This window comes from Tamandua tetradactyla, chromosome 16 (genome assembly GCF_023851605.1).
Source record: "Tamandua tetradactyla isolate mTamTet1 chromosome 16, mTamTet1.pri, whole genome shotgun sequence".
Classification (NCBI taxonomy): Eukaryota; Metazoa; Chordata; class Mammalia; order Pilosa; family Myrmecophagidae; genus Tamandua; species Tamandua tetradactyla.
The window spans coordinates 51,377,847-51,396,708 of record NC_135342.1 but is presented as its reverse complement, the minus strand read 5'-3'; the positions used below and the strand labels follow the sequence as shown (position 1 = coordinate 51,396,708).

Sequence of the window (18,862 nt, the reverse complement as noted above, 5' to 3'; positions counted from 1 at the left end):
CCTCACTTGAACTTAGCCTGGTGCTCTGTTTAGTGCCAGGAGGCGCTGTTTGCAGTGACTTCAAGCAATGAGGGACCCCAACCATGAGCCCCCGCCTGGCCCTGGGGTGGAGCACCGACCAGGAGAGGAGAGAGTGCCAGCCTTAGCCACACCTCCCCATCTGCCCTCTCCATCTGTGCCAGGAAGTCCAGCTGCTCAGGGCTGGTGGTTTCCTTGGTGCCAAAACCCACTGAGTACATCTGGGAAGGCCTAGGGTTTCCCGTGAGGCTCGGAGATCAGGGGTGGGGTGATAATTCTTGAACCCAGGCAATGTTCCAGGAGGAGGATTCGGCAACCCAGGAGGATGCAGTCCCACTTTCAGCCCAGCTCACAGAGTAGCCTGGGCAGGTAGGGGACTCTCTGTCCCTGTTTGCATAACCCCATACAGGGCTGGCCCACTTGGCAGAGTAGTAGAGGAAATCGGGACAAGACTTTAATCTTTACACCCCTCTTATTTTAGAGTCATGGTTTGCTTTATGCAAAGGTTCCACCTGGTTTTCCTTTAAATGTCAGGGGCTTCTTCTTTTATCAAGGGGGCCTTGGGAAGCAAACTAGCTCCTGCTCACCTCCCAAGAATCCTGAGAGGTAAGGACATCTATGAACCTCATTTTACCGATGGGGAAACCGAGACACAGAGAGGTGACGTGACACACCCAGGGTCACACAGCTCCCAAGTAGCAGAACCAAGATTTGAACCCAGGTTTGCCAGACACTGGAGCAGCTGTTCTTTCTGTGCACTGGCCACTGACTGGGAGACTTTGGGACCAGGGAGCCAAGTCCCTCAGCATGAGATAAGATGTCTGTGGCGATAAAGCCCTCAAACCTAGCAAGTCTGTCCACAAAAACTGAAAATGTGGCTCAACTGCTTTAATGTCTACACTCCAGAATTTCCCTTCCAGGAACATAGCGGTTTGCATAAAATGACGCCCTGCCTTCCTGTCTTCTGTCCATTTGTGGGGTTGGAGGAGGGAGAAGCAGGGGTCCTGGGAGGGTGGCGTCCAGCCCTGTCCCTTCTCAGCACCTGGCACCTGGGAGGGGGAGAGGGCTGGCAGTCCCCAGCTTTGGGGCTGTGGGGAGGGTCTAATAATAATAATAATGATGATGATAACTTCTCACCTGAGGGAGGTGTTTGACAGTCCTCATTGCAAAGGGTGGGGCATTGGGGGGGAGTGAGATTTCCCACAGGACTTAGTACAGGGCCCTCTCGGGCTGGAGCCAAACAGACACTCGTTCATTCAGCCCACAAATATTTATTCAGGGTTTGAAACGTGCCGGGTGCTGAGCTCAAGCTAAAATGCTGAGTGAGGCAGCCAAGCTCCCTTCCCTGCAGGAGCTCAGATTCTTAGGGATGTGCCCACCCTCTGCTCAGCCTCACCTTTTCCCTGACCTGTGACGCCTATACCCCCCCCCCCCACACACACACACACTGAATCAACAGCAGCCAAAAATGCTCGCCCTCGCCCTCAGGTATGCAGAGCACTTGAGCTTCTGCTCGCCACCCCCACGAGGACGCAGATCGGAGGGCGTGGCCCTGCAGCAGGGGCGGGGCTTGCTTGAGGTGTCGCACCCGCCAGATGGGGAGGGGCTGTTCAGCGAGGGTGGGCCCTGGTGGGACTGGCAGAGACCAGGGGCAGGCTAGATGAGAGGGCCAACTCCTTTCCACCCCCCCAAAAAAAGACAACCCTCCAGTCCACAGTGGCCCCAATGCCTGAATTGCTGATAACCTCCCGGGGCCTTCTTGTGTCAGTACAGGCAGCCAGAGGGTCGAGTTGTGCGTGTGTGCGTGTGCGTGGGGTGGGGTGGGGGGGTGATCTGAGGGGCAGTGAGCAAGGGGGAGGAAGAGGAGAGACTGGGGACTCCTTCAAGAGGCTGTGCCCACGGCAGACTCCCCTATTAGGGCTCAGGCCCTTACTGAGACCAGAGGGTGGGTGATGGCAGAGAAAGACTGATTGGTTATGAAGACAGCAAATGGGGATAAAGGCAGTGCTCTATGCTAGGAGGGTGGCCCCAGGATTATAGGAACTTTAGACCCCTTCAGTCCTGGATTCGTGGGTTCTCGGGCCCATAGACACATCTTTTAGGATCTTTGAGGCCACATGGTCCAACCTGGTCCCCGTCCCCTCCCTCCCCAGCCATGTTGTACAGGGAAGGTAACTGAGGCCCAGAGAGAGGCAGGGACCTGCCCGAGGTCACACAGCGAGTCGGAGCTGAGTCCAGAGCTCCTTATTCACGAGTGACGGAGTGGGCCTGGTTGGCACGGGTAGTGCCGGAGGAGGAGGACCCGGCACTCTCACGGGGGAAGTAGAGGACGATGACCCAGGTGAAGATGAAGATACCTGTGAGAGGGGAGAGGGGCCGCCATGAGCTGGGAGTAGGGCAGGATGAATGCGGGCTGGGCGGGGGCTGCCAAGAGGAGGGGAGAAATAGCAGCCATCGAAGAAGTTCAAGAAATTATGAAAAATTTTAGGTGCGAATGAAACCTCCTCCTGAACAAAGAACAAAATTGGAATCTTGGAAATGAAAAATACAGTCCTTAGAATAAAAAAGCTCAGCAGTCAGCATTACTCTGGATGAGAGACATTGGAAGAGAGAGTAGACATTTGAACAGCAGTACTGAGGAATTAAATCAGAGCACAGCACAGAGAGCCAGAAGGAAGGATATATACATATATGCATGTATGTGTGTCTATATGAACATATATATTTTACGCACTTACACACACACACACAAAGCAGCATAGTTAAGAGACATGGAACATAGACTAAAGGTTCCAATATAACAGTAGTTCCAGAAGAACACAATGGAAGGAATGGAGGACAAGAGATATTTGGAGAGATATTGCTGAGAATTTCCCAGAAATGAAAGAAGTATGAATCCTCAGAGTTTGTTGATTGCTGAGTGAGTAAATGAAGGCAAATCCACGCATAGACACATTGTAATGAAACTACAGAAAGTTGAGAATAAAAGGGGACCTAGCAGAGAGAAAAGGTCAATTACCAAGGAAAACCAGCTGGTTGACCAGCAGACCTCAACAAGGAAACAATGCAGAGAAGAGGGAAGGTGCAATGTATAAGAAATGATTGTAAGTACAGAAATTGACAGAAAAAATAAAAACAGTGTGTGCTGATAAATTTCTAACAAGAACTCAATGCAACAATAAGGATATTAAGAGAAGTTCGGTGGGCAGGTAAGGGGTACTGAGGTCTCAGTTGTATTTAGGAGGAAGATAGAAAAACTGAGTAATTCAGGCTCAGTTGGAGCTTTTAACTCAGTAGAGTTAAGTTCTCAAGCTTCAGTGTTAAGGGTCACCCCTGAAAGCATAAAGATGTGATTAATTGTTTCCAGGTGTGTCTCTCCTCAAACTTTAACCCATGGGATTTTCCCTATATGGACTTATGATTCTCCAGCCAGGGACAGCCTGAGATGGCCTAATAATAATAGCTTCTGCTGCTGGTCTTATGGTGCCCCTGGGTTGAGGGCACCACCCGTGCATCAGCACAGGTATTCATCGTGAACATCCTACCTTCTGGATGACTGAATGAGGGTCAGGGATGTTGAGTGACCTGTTGGGGTGGTGGTGGGAGCTGGGATTTGAACCCGGGTCTGCCTGACCCCAAAGCCCGTGCCACCAACCCCCAGGCCACATGGCCTCCTGAGGCAGTGGGATCCAGCCCTGTTCTTGTGAGCTTGCCCCTGCTGGATCCAGGCCACTGAGAACCCCTCTGAGTACGATGAGGCTGTGAGTCAGAGCACCCACTTTGCACTCTCCTCTTTGCCATTTCCTTTCACTGAAGCTGTGACACTTCCTTGACTTCTGTCTGTGAAGTGGGGATGTGAGGAACAAAGAGGGTAGGTATGGGCAAGCAAACTGGGGCCTAAGCCGTGGGCTCCTTCCCTTTGGCTGGGGCCTCAGAGAAGGGACCTTGTGCGAGCAGGTAGCAGACCTATCCATCATTTCCTCCACCAATCATTTTCTTCATACCTGTTCATGCCACGTGGCATGCCATCCAATTACGTGGCATGGCCTTCCTGGTCACAGCTGATTGGATCAGTGATGGATACCTGACCCAAGCTAGTTCAATCAGCTCCTTGACTCTCCCAGGTTTGCGAGAGACTGAAGTAGTCTGTTCTCTAAACTTGGAAGGTCAGGTAGGGTTGAGGCCACCATGTTGGGCAATCATTTTGGGGTGAACTTGGCAGTCACTGGGGACCATGGGTATTAATGGGCAAGCAGAGAGAGAAGTGTGAAGGCATTTCCTTAGAGAGAAGAAGGTGGCAGGCTACACAGCTCCAGAGACAAAGGTGGAGAAAGTATCTGCTTTGGTTTGGCTGATCCTCCTTCCAGCTCCCACGAGGTCAGCCGCCCTTCCCGCCTTCTGTGAGCAAGCCCTGGACATTTAAAACCAATACCCTTGACTTGAGCTAGCCTGAGTGAAATCCCGTTTCTTGCAAACCACCCTGTCTAGCCCCCCAGGGCCTCTAGGTGCAGACAAGGCAGCCCGCTGCCTCCCTGCCCAGGAGCCTCACCTTGCAGAGAGTTGAACAAGGCGAAGATGTAGACAGTGGACAGGCCAAGGGGTGTGAGTCCGGCCAGACCCCAGGTCACGCCCACCAGACTCGAGAGGCCCAGGACGGTGAGGGCGCCCTTCCAGGTCTGCTTGTGCTCCTTGCCTGCTCTAGCGCTGGATAGAGTGAAGATCTTCCAGGCCACCAGGCCCAGGACCACGGCGGCAAAGAGGAAGGTGATGAGGAAGTAGCCATGGACGGTGGGGTACAGGGCGATTTTGTTATAAAACCAGCACCTGGAGGAGATGGGTGGCCATTGGGACCAGAGGGGCAGCTCCTGCCCAGCAGGGGGCCAGGGGAGTTTCCCCCACCCCCACCCACCAGTCCCCGGCTCTCCTCCCAGGGAGGGGCTGTCAATGGCCCAGGAATCAGGTCACCTTTTAGAGACAATTGACCCCCAATTTGGCCCTAAAGATATGCTATATTTGCCCCACATTATGTTGTAAAGAACCTGAAACAACGGGCCACTATTTAAAGACCAGAAGGTTTTACATAAATGTGCAGACTTCTGCTTCTAAACCATTCATCTGGTGGCTTTGCAAACGCCCGTCCTCAAGGACAGTAATCTGCTGCCTACTAGATGGTACATGAGCACCAGTCCATGGAAGACCCCCCACCCCAGACCCCCATGCTCCTTCAATACCCCAAGGGTGCGACCCAGGCCTGCCGGCTCCTCCTAGCACGGGGCCTTGGGAGGGCCCCAGGGCAGAGCTCTGGAGGCTCAGTTCAGCTCTGCTCCACTGTCTCCTGGACTGCAGGGTGGACGGCCCTACAGAGCCTGTGGAGCAGCCACCCCTGGCCAGAGGAGGAGACTCAGAGCTCTGGGGGGGGGTCCCCCAAGGACACAGCAAGGCAGGGCCAGAGCCTGGACTGGAACCAGAGCTGTAGCAAGGGTTGGGCAGGTGCAAGGGCACCCGGCCAAGGGGGCGAGGGGGAGCCAAAATCGGCATGCCCTGCACTCCCCAAGCTGACACCTGGCATGGGGACAGGGCACCATTGTCAACTTGCCCAAAGGTGCTCTAGGGATTAGTGCTAGCCTAAGCAAGAGCAAGACAGCCTGCCCCCCAGTCCAGTTCTCGCCCCCTCATTTCATGTCCTCTCTCCAGGCCTCAGTTTACCCCTCCATGCTGTGAGCTGGCTGCATCTGAAGATCCTTCTGTCTTCAATGTACTCTATCTTCCTAGAACTCCCTCTTCTTCCCATCTCCCTCTGGCCGCCTGTGTGAAGCCAGGGCCTGATAGCACCCCTCTCCCCCTGCCTCCACTCACAGCTCCAGCGTGGTCCGATTCTCTGCGTTGCGGATGGTGTAGCGGCCGTAGCTGTTGGCACACCCGGCGGCGAAGACCACCAGCGCAGGCAGGCCTGGGCGCGAGGGGAGGAGGTGGCATGGCTGGCCCAGCCATCCAGCCCCGGGCCTATCTACCAGCCCCCTCTTTCCCCGTCCCTGAGGGGGCCTGGCCAGAGGAGAAGTCCGCAGCAGCCATCCCCTCCGTCCGTCCGGCAGCACCTACCCCAGCCCACCAGGCTCAGCTTCAGGAAATAGTGCCCGAAGTAGGTGTTGAAAACTCTGATGACGAGCAGGTAGAGGTGGAAGGCTTCCAGGCACATCCAGGTGAAGGTAGACAGCAGGAAGTAGTGGAAGGCAGCGCCCCGGGCCCAGCAGGCCGCCCCAGACCCCTGCACGCCGCTCCCCATATTGACAAAGAAGACTAGATTCAGGAGGAACAGGCTGACACTTAGGGACACGTGGATCTTGGGGGCATCTTCGGAGTTGAACCTGTGCCGGTAGAACCTGGGGCGAGGGAGGCCAGTGAGAAGCCACAAGCAGCTCCCATGGGGCGCGCCCGGGCCTCTTCACCTGCCCCTCAGTTCCACCCCTGCCCAGCAGCCAGGGGATGAGCTTCCCAGGCTAAAGTCCAGGACCCCTCACGTGGCCCACGGTTCCTGCAGAGTCTGGGTCCCACCATCCTCATCCCTTGGCTTGTGTTTTTGCCAAACTGTAGGGCTTGCAGTTTTCCCTGCATCACTCTGCACATTTACATGTTCTTCCCGGGCTGTCAGTGCCTCTCCCTGCTCCCTGGCTCCTCCTGCCTTCTCCACCCGCTGGACTCTGCTCTGTCTTCAAACCTCCCCTTAGATGTTTCCTTCTGGGGAGGCTGTCTCTGAATGTCTCCTCTGAGGCGGACTTGGCAGTTTCACAACAGTGCAGTGTACCATCTACCCTCCCTTCTCACTGCCCGAACTTGGGGCATAGCAGGGGAGGCAGGATGAGTGAGTGAGTGGATGGACAGACGGATGGATGCACGAGGCCTGGGGCATAGGTGGGGTGAGTATCATTAACCTTGCTTGATAGTTGGGGAAAGTGAAGTCCAGGGAGAGACAGGGACTTCCAGGGCTCACTGTCCCCTGCTTTTCCTGGGGAGCACACATTCTGCATTCTTAACCATCAGATCCCAAAGAACTCTCACCAGGGGGATGGGGCCCAGGGCCGCCTGGAGGGGGCATGAGGGACAACATCTGCCTCACCTGAGTAGCCAAGTCGTACCCTTGGGAGCTGGTGACAATTTCTCCTGTTGCCACAAGCCTGGCTCTAGGGTCCAGCTATGCAGCCTGCTGGCAAGGCACAGGCAGCTTGCTGGGGATGGGGGCGATGTCCTAGGCCAGGGCTTGGAGGGGTGGAGTAAGGGTGGGACCACTGACACTCCAGGTTCTGTCTGAGACCAAGAGAGTAGGGCTGGTGGCAGCGTTTAGCCCAGGGCTGAGTGGTGAAGGAGGAAAAGAGGCACATGGAGAAGGGCAGTGGGAGAGCACCACCTTGGAGTCAGGAGACACAAGGTCCAGCCTAGGTCCTGCAAGCCACCTCCAGGAGGCCAGGGACAGGGCAGGTTGGAGTGAGCTGCTCCCCATAGGCTGCCTCCAGCCGGCAGGTTCTGCAGCTCCCTTGGCCATGGCCTCTGCTGTTTCTGTTTCTCCTGTACTCACTCCCTCTTCTTCTGGAAACACCCTGGGGTGTCCCCCCTCTCAGCCCTGAAGTTTGGGTAGGTAGGTCCTTAGCTAATTCCAGCCCAAGAGCAGGCCCAGGGCCTGGCCTGGCCACTCAGGGCCTCCCGTCCCCCGACCACAATAAAGGTTAAGTCATGGCACAGGATCCAAATTAGATCAGTAAAACTCAATTCTGGTCCCTACGTGGGATAACATTGCATAAAACCATAAACACACACACACACACACACACACACACACACACACACACACACTTGAATGCCCACAGAAGATGATGAAAACGGAGTGAGGTGTGTATTCTAGTTAACAGTAGAGTGCCAATGTCAGTCCCCTGGGTTTGGATATTGTATTACACTTACATAAGTTGTCACCACAGCGGAAAGCTGGGTGCTTGGTCCATGGGACTTCTTTGCAGCTTCTTGTGTGCGTACAATATTTTAGGATTTGATTTAGAAATACTGGGAAAGAAAAGACCTCTTTCATCTCTGCCTGGGTGACTAAGAAGCCATGGTATAAGCCTGGAGTCTCTGGAGCCCCACTAAGTGTGGAGGTGCTTCCTGACATGACTAGCGAAGGGGAAAGCAAAGCTGTGAGATACGGAGAGAGACCCCAAGTCCTGGTGACATCTTTTGAGCTCCTAGATTCAGCCGTGCCTGAAGCGTTTTCAGTGACATGAATCATGAGTTTCCTATTGTGTTTAAGCCAGTTTGAGTTGGGTTTCTTCCGCTTATGCTTGTAATAGCCCTTCATTTCAGCCTCCAACCCCATTTACTAGACAAGGAAACAATGGTTTAGCAAGGACAGCATAAGGTGCACATCCAGGGTGCTTCCTGCCCTGCCCTACTGTCTTCCTGGAGAAAAGGGGGGAGGCGTGGGGTCCAGATGGGGTCACCCACCTCATGGCAAGGTAGAGAACAATGGTCAAGGCCAGGAAGACCATGGAGACTCCGCAGCCGGCCTGGGAGATGCGTGTGAGGGCGTGCACGGTGGTCTCGTCCAAGACGGGCCTCTGTGGGCGACCCACCCACCCACCAACCAGGGCCGGGTCAGTGGAGGCCAGGCCCACCCACCCCACACGCCCCAGCCCTGCCAGGCAGGCCCCTCCTGGGGACGGGAGCCGGGAGCTGCAGGGTGGAGCGGCCGTTACCAGCAGCAGGGCGAAGAAGGTCAGGTGGTTGCAGCGGCAGACTGTGCCCTCCGCGCCAGACTCCGTGGAACAGCCTTCAGAGGCCCAGTCTCCTGTGGGTCCTGGGACAGGAGGTGAGGAGGGAACGGGAGGGGAGGCAAGGGGCGGGGCCCTGGAGCGGAGCCCTCCCCCCAGCAGGCTCACCCCAGGAGACCTCCAGGCCCTACCTTTACTCACATCCCAGAATACGCAGGTGAGAGTCATGTTCTGGAAGCAGAGAGCAGGAAGGGAGACGGTTGGGAGAGGGGAGGAGAGAGCAGGGGAGGGAGAAAGGAGGGTATGTCTTAGTGTGTGTGTGCATTAGGTATCAAGCAGGCCCACCCCCGTGGGTCACCTGGAAAATTCACAGGACCATATTCTGTAACCCGGATTAGGCTGTGCAGGGCATGGGTCCAGCTGTGGGGAGCTGGTCGGTGTGTCTTTATGCAGGTGCCTTTAGGGAAGCATGTATGTGACGGACGTGTAATATGATGCGTGGCATGTGGGCTTGATAGGTCCTGTGTGCACCCCAGTGAGCAGTGGGTGGGGGCACCTGGGGGACCCATGTCTGCTGTGTACAGGCTGGGCACGCGTCTCCGGCACAGTTACATGCACGAGTCTGATGAACACTCCTTGTGCATGTGCAGGGGTAGGGGGTACAGTCCCCTGCATGGGTCCGCTCACAGCCCATAAGCCTGGGTGTGCCCACCCACGTGACAGCCAGGCCTGGGTGGGGGACTCACGGGGGGCTGTCGCTGGTGAGAGAAGGTGATCTCCAAAGGCTCGTCCAACCCGGAGACCTGCATTTGGCCCACACTCAGGCCCACCAGGCGATTGTTGAGCACGCTGCTGTCATCCTCCAGGCTGACCCGGGGGCCCTGGGGAGAGGGGGTGGGTGCAGGCAGTGGAAGGGGCACGGGGTTCCTGGGAGCCTCCAGGATCTGCGGCCCTTGCCTGGAAGTCAAAGTCTGAGCCAGGGGACAAGGAAGTAGGGGGGATGGGCGGCCTTCTTCCTGCTGCTCCCTGCAGCCTCCTGCTCGGGCTGGGCAGGGCCCCACGCTCCAGGCCCACTGGCCACAAAGCTGTGCATCCAGCAGGTCCCAACTGCTGGCCTCTGGTTCCTCTGTCCCCTTAACCAGAGGGACCCAGGGTCGGAGGAAAGATCAGTCTGGTGACGGCAGCCTGGGGGTACATCCGGGTGGGTGAGCCCCAACCCCAGCACTTGGGGTACGCCTACCTGCACATATGGAGCCACATCTCTGGGTGCATACACCAGGTACACATCCTTTCAAGGACATAGACACACTCGCTTTTGTGGACATGCCCACACAAAGACACTACGTTTTGTGCGGGCACAGGAGTATAAAAGGGTACACATGTCTGTGTGCACATAGGGTGTGGGACTGCACTGCGGACACATTAAGAGTCCAAGCTGGGGGGAGGGACACCCTACATTTATGTGTGTGTGCCAGGTGCAGCTGCAGCAGACTCTGCAGAGCAGGTGTCTGGGATGACCTTGCTGGCAAGACTGCTTGAGAGACACTCTTGAGGGGTTCATCACCCCCTCCCTCCTGTCTGCCCCACCGCCAGCAAAGACACTAGAGAAGGGGGCTGGGGCTGGGACCCTGGCAAACCTGGTGTTTAACCTCAGAGTGTCCCTGAGCCCCCATCAGGCATCTCCTCACCTTGAAGAGATTCCCTGAACCGATGTCCAGAACGGTTATGGCCAGCCGGACGTAAGCCCTCTGATCCCGCAGGGATCCAAAAAAGCTCTTGGGAAGCCGGACTCTGTCAGGAGCTTTGTCCTCGTTCTTTTTCATCTGCCTCGGAATCTGCAACCACAGCCCCAGCAGCTCCCATCTTTACCGAAGGATTCCAGCCTCCATCTCCCCCCAGCACAGGTCCTGCCACTCTCCTGATTGAGAGGGGAAACTGAGGCATGACAGAGGGGCAGCAATGGAAGACATGAGTTCTAAGAGGGAGGACACCGGGGAGACAGTCCTAGATCTGCCCCTCCCAGTCTGTGAGCCCCTGGATAAGTCACAGCAATTGTGGAGCCTTGGTTTTCCCCGTTTAGATAGCAGAGGGAACAACGTGCCCACTTGTCCACCTGTCAAGCTGAAAGTAGATGTGAAGAGATGACACTCGGGGAAGCTCTCAGGTTTCATCAACGAGTTTGCCAGTGTGAGGGAAGGGCTGCGGCAGGGTGCTTTTGGCCAAGGTCCTAAGCCCCTCTGTTTAAATACGGCTTTGTGGTGACGGAGTAAATGGAAAGAATAAAGCAGTCAGAAAAATGTATCTGTCATGGAGCTCAGAAAGGGGACATTAGGGACAGATGGAGGGTGCGAGAATCCACACTTGATTGTAAGTTCCCTAACCATTGCCCCACATGACAACAAATGAAAAAAGGTAAACATTATCAAAACATTATTAAAATAAATTTCACCAGTAGTTACTAAAAAAAAATTCTCCAAAAAATTTTCTATTCATTTTCTGATCTCGTTATTCCCTCAGGGGCTGCAGCCTGAGCCCACCTGGTGACTGCCTCAAAAGTGTTCCATGGGCCATAGAAGGGGAGCCAAGAGTTGGAGCTGGATGTCCCAACTTTCTCCATCCCAGCCCAGACCCTGTGTCAGCGGGACCTGTGGGTGATGCCTGGGGGTGGTGTGTACCCCAAGCGAGGGCTGAGCTTCATGCATCACCTAATAAAGGATTGAGAAGGATGCTGTATCTCTTCCCTCTCCCCTCCTCCAGGCAGACCTAAAAATACATTGTTGATAACCAACTTGCCTTGCTTGAACTCCCACCATAAGGTTCAGGGAGGATGGAGACCATTATCAAATCTCTCTGTGTTAAATGGTCCCGTGAATTACCTCATTTGCTCCCCCCGGTAAACCTGAACGTGGGCAATGCCATGACCATTTTACAAATGGAGACGCCAACACTCAGAAACATTAGGCAATTTAACGTGTCTCATAATATCACAAAAACTGATAAGGAGCATTGCTGGGATTTGAATCCAGACCAGTGTAAATCCAGCCTTCCTGTTTAACCACTTGGCTATACTTCCCGATCTACCCTTAATCTGGTTGCAGAAGTGCTCCCTGGAACCTTCCTGGCAACGTGGGACAGAAATCCTAGAATGAGCTGGGTCTCAGCATCAAGGGATTGAGAAAACATTCTCGACCAAAAAGGGGAAGAGTGAAATGAGACAAAGTAAAGTGTTAATGGCTGAGAAATTCCAAACAGAGTTGAAAAGTTATCCTGGAGGTTATTCTTATGCGTTATATAGATATCACCTTTGTAGTTAAGTTATATTGGAGAGGCTGGAGGGAAGTGCCTGAAAATGTAGAGCTGTGTTCCAGTAGCCATGTTTCTTGAAGGTGATTGTATAATGCTATAGATTTCACAATGTGACTGGGTGATTGTGAAAACCTTGTGTCTGATGCTCCTTTTATCTACGGTATGGACAGATGAGTAAAACGCATGGATTAAAAATAAATAAATAATAGGGGGAACAAATGTTAAAATAAAAATAAAATAAAAAATAAGTCCTTCCTGGGCAGGGTGGGCGATGGTGGCACAGTAGCAGAGTTCTCGCCTGCCATGCTGGAGACCCAGGTTCGATTCCCAGTGCCTGCCCATGCAAAAAAAAAAAAGAAAGAAAAAATGCTCTCTGGGTGAAGCGCTCATGGGAATTTTAGACTTTGGAGGAGTCTGCAAGCTAATTTTACCAATGAGAATTCAGGGGCCCAGAGAGAAGAAGGGTAAAAAGTACAGGACTAGAACCCAGCTCTTTGGACTCTCAATTCAGTGCTCTTCTGCATAAATCTTAGAAGCACCCCAGTTATCATCTATTCCAAGGAACCTCTCATCTAATTAACACACTAGCACATATTAGCAAGGTAGCAGAGTGCTGCCAAAATGAGACACAGGGAGGTTAAGTTTTGATGGGTACCAGGCACAGACCGTGACTTTCTCAGAATTCTGAAAAATGTGCTTGAAGAAAATAAAGCCAGGACTAGCCAAAGGAGATGGGGGTGGGGATTTTTCACCTGATAGGGCATCAGAGAGAAATGCAGGTCTTCTGAAGTGTCGGTGCTGAAGTTTTGGACCAAAGCCTTCACGAAAGACATATTCACTACCTCTGTCAAACTGTTCTCCACAAGGTGACTCTCATAGTTCAGCCAGTATCTGCAAGGGGGCAGGCATCAGAGGTGAGAGTAGGGTCTTGCCGCCTGAGTTATCCATTTGCCTGGTCCCTAGCCCGGATGCCAGAGGACACAGAGCATCTGGAGTAATCTGCAGCTCTCTGGGTGAGAGGGGACCAGGAATGCCATGGGGCAGAAGGAAGGCACGGCTTGGGAGCTATCCAGGCTGGTACCGAGGGACTCCAACCTGTAGCTCCTCTGAGTATTTCATGCATTTGTCTTATTTATTGTGGTAAAATACACATAACATAAAACTTACCATTTTAACCATTTCAAAGTGCACAATTCAGTAGCATTAAGTAGTTTCATAATGTTGTGCCACCATCACCACTATCTCGTTCCAGAACTTCTTCAAAATACACCCCAAAAAGAAATCTTGTACTTGTTGGGCCATCATTCTTCATATCTCCTCCCCATTCTCCAGAAACCACTAAGGATTTACCTATTCTGAATATTTCAAAAAAATGGAATCACACATGTGGCCTATTATGTCTGGCTTCTTTCACTTAGCATAATGTTTTCGAGGGTCAGCCATATCATAACATGTATCGTTCTTTCCTTTTCATGACTGAATAATATTCTATTGTATGGATAGACCACGTTTTATTCATCAGTTGATGGATATTTGGGTTGTTTCCCCCTTTTGGTGTTCCTAAATAGTGCTGCTATGAACATTCCTGTACACGTTTTTAGAAGATAATTCTTCTAAAAGTTCTGTTTTCAATTGTTTGGAATATATGACTATGCGTGGAAGTGCTACATCATATGGTAATCCCACAGTTAACCCTTGCGGAACTGCCAAGCTGTTTTGCACAGTGCCTGTACCATTTTATATTCCTACCAGCAAATGTATGAGGATTCGAATTTCTCTACATTTTCACCAACATATGTTATTTTCTGTTTTTAAATAATCTTCCTAGTGAATGTGAAATGGTATTTCATTGTGGTTTTGATTTGCATTTCCCTAATGACCAGTGATGCTATCATTTTTTTTCATGTGCTTGTTGGCCATGTGTTCATTTCTTTGGAAAAATGCCTCAGAGTATTTTAAACTGCGGGAAACCAATTGTGTGGCATGAGTGGGCACATCAGCGCATTTACTGAGTACTAACTGAATGCTGGGAATTCAGCCTCTGAAGACTGAGTATGTATGGGAGCAGACAGAGCTGGGGTTAGAAACACCTAGAACACAAAAGTTAACCTGGCTTTCTTGCCATGGGCGAAAATGTTAGGGTAAAACCAGTCTGCAGGTGTTCTCCGTGGTGCTGAAATTATGCAGCATGCTGGGGCACCTTCCCTTAAGCCTGGAGTCCTGAGAGCTGCTGTCCAACCTCTCCCAGTAATTCTGGATGGGAAAGGGCCAAGGTGGTGGTGAGAGAGAAGGGGAATTGGAACAGATATAACCAGACCAAGGCTGTTGGAAAGGAGCAGCTATAGAGGGCTTAGCAGGAAGACCTAGGGGAGGTTTTTATTTTAGCATCATTTTGAACAGGTACCAAAGAAAAACTCCTAAAGAGATTACACAAAGTATTATATAACAGAAATAATTATCCTTGCAAATATGTGCAAATGGGCTGGAATGGGGCAAGCAATAGGAACACCATCTAGCTAGAAATACTGAGTGCAAACCCATTAACTGAGCTATACCAAATTGACCCTGGATTTTATATGCCTTTAAAAATTCTATACAAAGAAGTTTTGTGATTTTAATAGTCACTAAATAAAACAGTGAATTGTGTGTCACAATATAGGTAGCTCACCTCATGTACTTTAAAAAATGTTCTCCTTTCCCGGACCATGAACCCCCACCCCCCACCCCCCAAAAATAAAACAAACAAAACAAAGCAAAATGTTCTCCTAAGACATCTTGAATACTTGCTGCTTTCTGCTCATCAGATTCAATGAACATAATGTCATGGGCATAGAGGACTAGTGTTATGCTTTGTAGTTTGTCAAGGTGGTCACAGTCTGTGCAAACTATATGATGACAGAGCAGGAGAATTGGCATAACCCTGATGAGATGCTGCAGAGGTATGCAGTTGGCTCTGCCAGGTAAAAATAAACTGTTTCTGATGATCTTTGAAAACTGGCAAGGAGAAAGAGGCATTAGTCATGTAGGAGCTGCATACCAATTGCCAGAATTGTGATAATTTGTTACAGTAAATAAACTTCATCTGGAATAGCAGCTGCAATTGGACTCATTGCCTGATTAAGTTTACAAATAGTCCACAGTAATTCTCCAAGATACAAATGCTTCTGGGGAGTTAAAAGGGGATGAGATAGGTATTACCACCCCTGCTTATTTCAAGTCTTCGATGGTGGCATTAATCTCTGCATTCCCCTCACCCCCTTGACACCTCCTCTCACCTCCCCTCTCCCACCCCAGGGATGTGTTTTGCTTCTGGTTTACTATTTTGGTAGGGAGAGTTCCAGGAATTGCCATTTAGCCCTTAGACCATAATTGCCCTCACCCCATGGGTCAGAGAGCTATTATGAGGATTCTGCCAGTTTCCAAGAATGTCTATTCCATAAATAAACCCTCACATTTATAGCCAATCGATTTTGACAAATGTGCCAACGCAATTCAAGGGAGAAAGACTAGCTTTTTCCATGAATAGTGTTGGAACGACTGGATATCCAAATGCAAAATAAATTAAAAAAATGAACTTAGACATTTATCTTACACCCACACACAAAACTAACTCAAAATGGATAGCTTAATTATAAGAGCTCAAACTATGATATTCATAAAAGACATTCAGAGAAAAAATTTTTGTAACTTTGGATTAGGTGAACATTTATTTGATATGAGACCAAAAACGCAAGCTAAACTTTAAACTGAACTTGAAATTAAAGGCTTTTTTTTTCAAAAAACATCATTAAGAAAACAATAAGACACATACGGGAAGAAAATATTCATGAATCATACAGCTGATAAAGACATATAAAGAATTCTCAAAAGTCAACAATAGTAAGAAGGAAAACAACCCAGTGAAAAGTGGGAGGAAATTTGAATAGCCTCACCAAAGAATTAGATGGCTAATAAGCATGTAAAAAGATGCTCAGCATCATTAGTCATTTGTGACGTGCAAATTAAAATTAAAGCCACATTGAGACATTTATCTACAATCCCACTAGAATGTCTGTAACAGGAAGAGACTGATATTATAAGGATGTGTTGAAACTAGAACCCTTTTACATTGCTGTTGGGTAAGTAAAATGACGCAGCCACAGTGAAAAACAGTTGGCAGTTTCTTAGAAAGCCAACCATACATTTACCATATAATCCAGCAACTCCATTCAAAAGAGATAAAAACATATGTTCACACAAAAACTTGAATTCAAATCTCCATGCCGGCATTATTCATAATACACCAAAACTGAAAACAATTCAAATGTCCATCAGCTGGTAAGTGAATAAACAACATGAAATGCAAGCATACCTCAGAGATATTGCGGGTTTGGCTCCAAAGACCACAATAAAGCAAACATTGCAATAAAGTGAGTCACAAATTTTTTGGTTTCCCAATGCATATAGAAGTTATGTTTGCACTATACTGTTGTTTATTAAGTGTGCAATAGTGTTATGCCTGAAAAAACAATGTACATGCCTGAATTTGAAAGTACTTTATTGCTAAAAAATGCTAACCATCAACTGAGCCTCAGCTAGTCATATCTTTTTTTTTTTATATATCCACCAAGCAATATGGAACTTTTATTTTTAACGTGATATCTGTACATTAGAAGTATAAGAGTAAACCTTTAACAAGTGGAACTGATTACCAGAAGAAAACATGGCCAAACCAAACCGACATTTGATATGAAACCACAAATTTTAAGCTTCAAATCCAGCCAAAAAGTTTGTTAAAATCTCTTTCAGCTTTGCATCTGATTCTTCTGAGATCTTTCCATCAGCCCTGATATTGTTCAACAGAGGCTGGTGCTGGCTGATAACATGAGATAAGAAAGCTTGCTCAAACTTTGTGATCTTGCTGGGCTCCAGTTTATCAAGATATCCCCTTACACCAGCATAAATGACAGCCACTTGTTCTTCAATAGCCATTGGAGAATACTGTCCTTGCTTCAGCAACTCAGTCAGACGCACACCATGACTCAAGAGTTGTTGTGTGGCAGCATCGAGATCAGAACCGAACTGGGCAAAAGCAGCAACCTCACGATACTGAGCCAATTCCAGCTTCATGGTACCTGCCACCTGTTTCATGGCCCTGGTTTGGGCTGCAGACCCAACTCGGGACACAGATAAACCAACGTTAATTGCAGGGCGAATACCTTTGTACAACAATTCTGTTTCCAGGAAAATCTGTCCGTCAGTGATGGAAATGACATTTGTTGGAATGTAAGCGGACACATCACCAGCTTGTGTTTCTATGACTGGTAAAGCAGTCAAGGAGCAACCACCAAAAGCATAGTTCATTTTGGCTGCTCTCTCCAGCAGTCGGGAGTGCAGGTAGAATACATCACCAGGATAGGCCTCACGACCAGGGGGTCGGCGGAGCAACAGAGACATCTGGTGGTAAGCAACAGCCTGTTTGGATAAGTCATCATAGATAATCAAAGCATGTTTGCCATTATCCCTAAAATATTCTCCCATAGAACAGCCAGAATAAGGAGCCAGGTACTGAAGTGGGGCAGCATCAGATGCAGTAGCTGAAACCACAATGGTGTACTTCATGGCATCTGCATCTGTAAGTCTCTTCACCAACTGGGCAACAGTGGATCTCTTTTGACCAATAGCAACATAAATGCAGTATAGCTTCTTCTTTTCATCAGTTCCATCATTGAAACGTTTCTGGTTAATGATTGTGTCAATAGCAATTGAAGTTTTGCCAGTCTGTCGGTCACCAATAATCAGCTCATGCTGACCATGACCAATTGGCACCAAGCTATCCACAGCCTTAATGCCAGTCTGCATTGGCTCACGCACAGAGATTCGAGGAATGATTCCAGGGGCTTTCAGACCAACTCGCCTGCGAGTCTTGGAACCAATTGGACTCTTTCCATCAATGGCATTACCAAGGGCATCTACTACATGACCCAACAATTCCTTGCCAACTGGAACATCCACAATGGCTCCCGTCCTCTTCACAATATCTCCTTCTTTAATCAGTTTATCATTTCCAAACACAACAACACCAACATTGTCAGGCTCCAAGTTCAGAGACATACCCTTTAAGCCTGAAGAAAACTCTACCATTTCTTCTGCTTGAACATTTCTCAGCCCATGTACTCGAGCAATACCATCACCAATACTCAAGACACGCCCAGTTTCCTCAAGTTCAACAGAAGTATCAGCTCCAAGAATACGTTCTTCAAGTATAGAGGACACTTCAGCAGTGCCAGTCTTCTGAAGATGAGTGTTAGAGGCATGAAGGTTCCTTGTAGCAATGAAGGATGATCCCAAAGCATTTCTGGAGACCAGCCCGGCCCGCCGAGGGAGGGTGCGGGCCAGGACCGCGGCGACGCGCACTGACAACATCTTTGCAGCTTCTATTCGGGTGGTTCCTCCTAGTCATATCTTTTTTGCTGGCAGGGGTGTTACCCCAATGTTGATGGCTGCTGACGGATCTGTGTGATGGTTGCCAAAGGTTGGGGTGGATGTGGCAATTTCTTAAAATGAGAAAATAATGAAGTTTGCTGCATCAACCCTTCCTTTCATGAAAGAGTTCCCTGGAGCATGTGATATGGTTTGATGGCATTTTATCCACAGCAGAACCTCTTTCAAAGTTCGAATCACTCCTCTCAAACTCTGCCACTGCTTTATCAACTAAGTTTATGTAATATTCTAAGTCCTTTGCTGTCATTTCAATTCAGCATCTTCACCAGGAGTAGATTCCACCTCAAGAAGTTCATCCATAA

The 18,862-nt window shown here is 49.9% G+C and overlaps 1 protein-coding gene and 1 pseudogene across 1 annotated transcript in view; both read right to left on the bottom strand.

The window, feature by feature from the left end:
- Positions 1 to 1,799: 1,799 nt before the first annotated feature.
- The window catches only part of ADGRG3 (adhesion G protein-coupled receptor G3), a 37,740-nt gene continuing 20,677 nt past the window's right edge, over positions 1,800 to 18,862 (bottom strand). The window contains 10 exon segments of the mRNA XM_077132554.1: positions 1,800 to 2,375; positions 4,568 to 4,842; positions 5,875 to 5,968; positions 6,118 to 6,398; positions 8,506 to 8,618; positions 8,757 to 8,857; positions 8,963 to 9,002; positions 9,518 to 9,652; positions 10,460 to 10,606; positions 12,830 to 12,968. Coding sequence (XP_076988669.1) covers positions 2,263 to 2,375; positions 4,568 to 4,842; positions 5,875 to 5,968; positions 6,118 to 6,398; positions 8,506 to 8,618; positions 8,757 to 8,857; positions 8,963 to 9,002; positions 9,518 to 9,652; positions 10,460 to 10,606; positions 12,830 to 12,968 — 1,438 coding nt within the window. The 3' untranslated portion in view covers positions 1,800 to 2,262.
- LOC143659510 (ATP synthase F(1) complex subunit alpha, mitochondrial pseudogene) lies at positions 16,679 to 18,505 on the bottom strand (annotated as a pseudogene).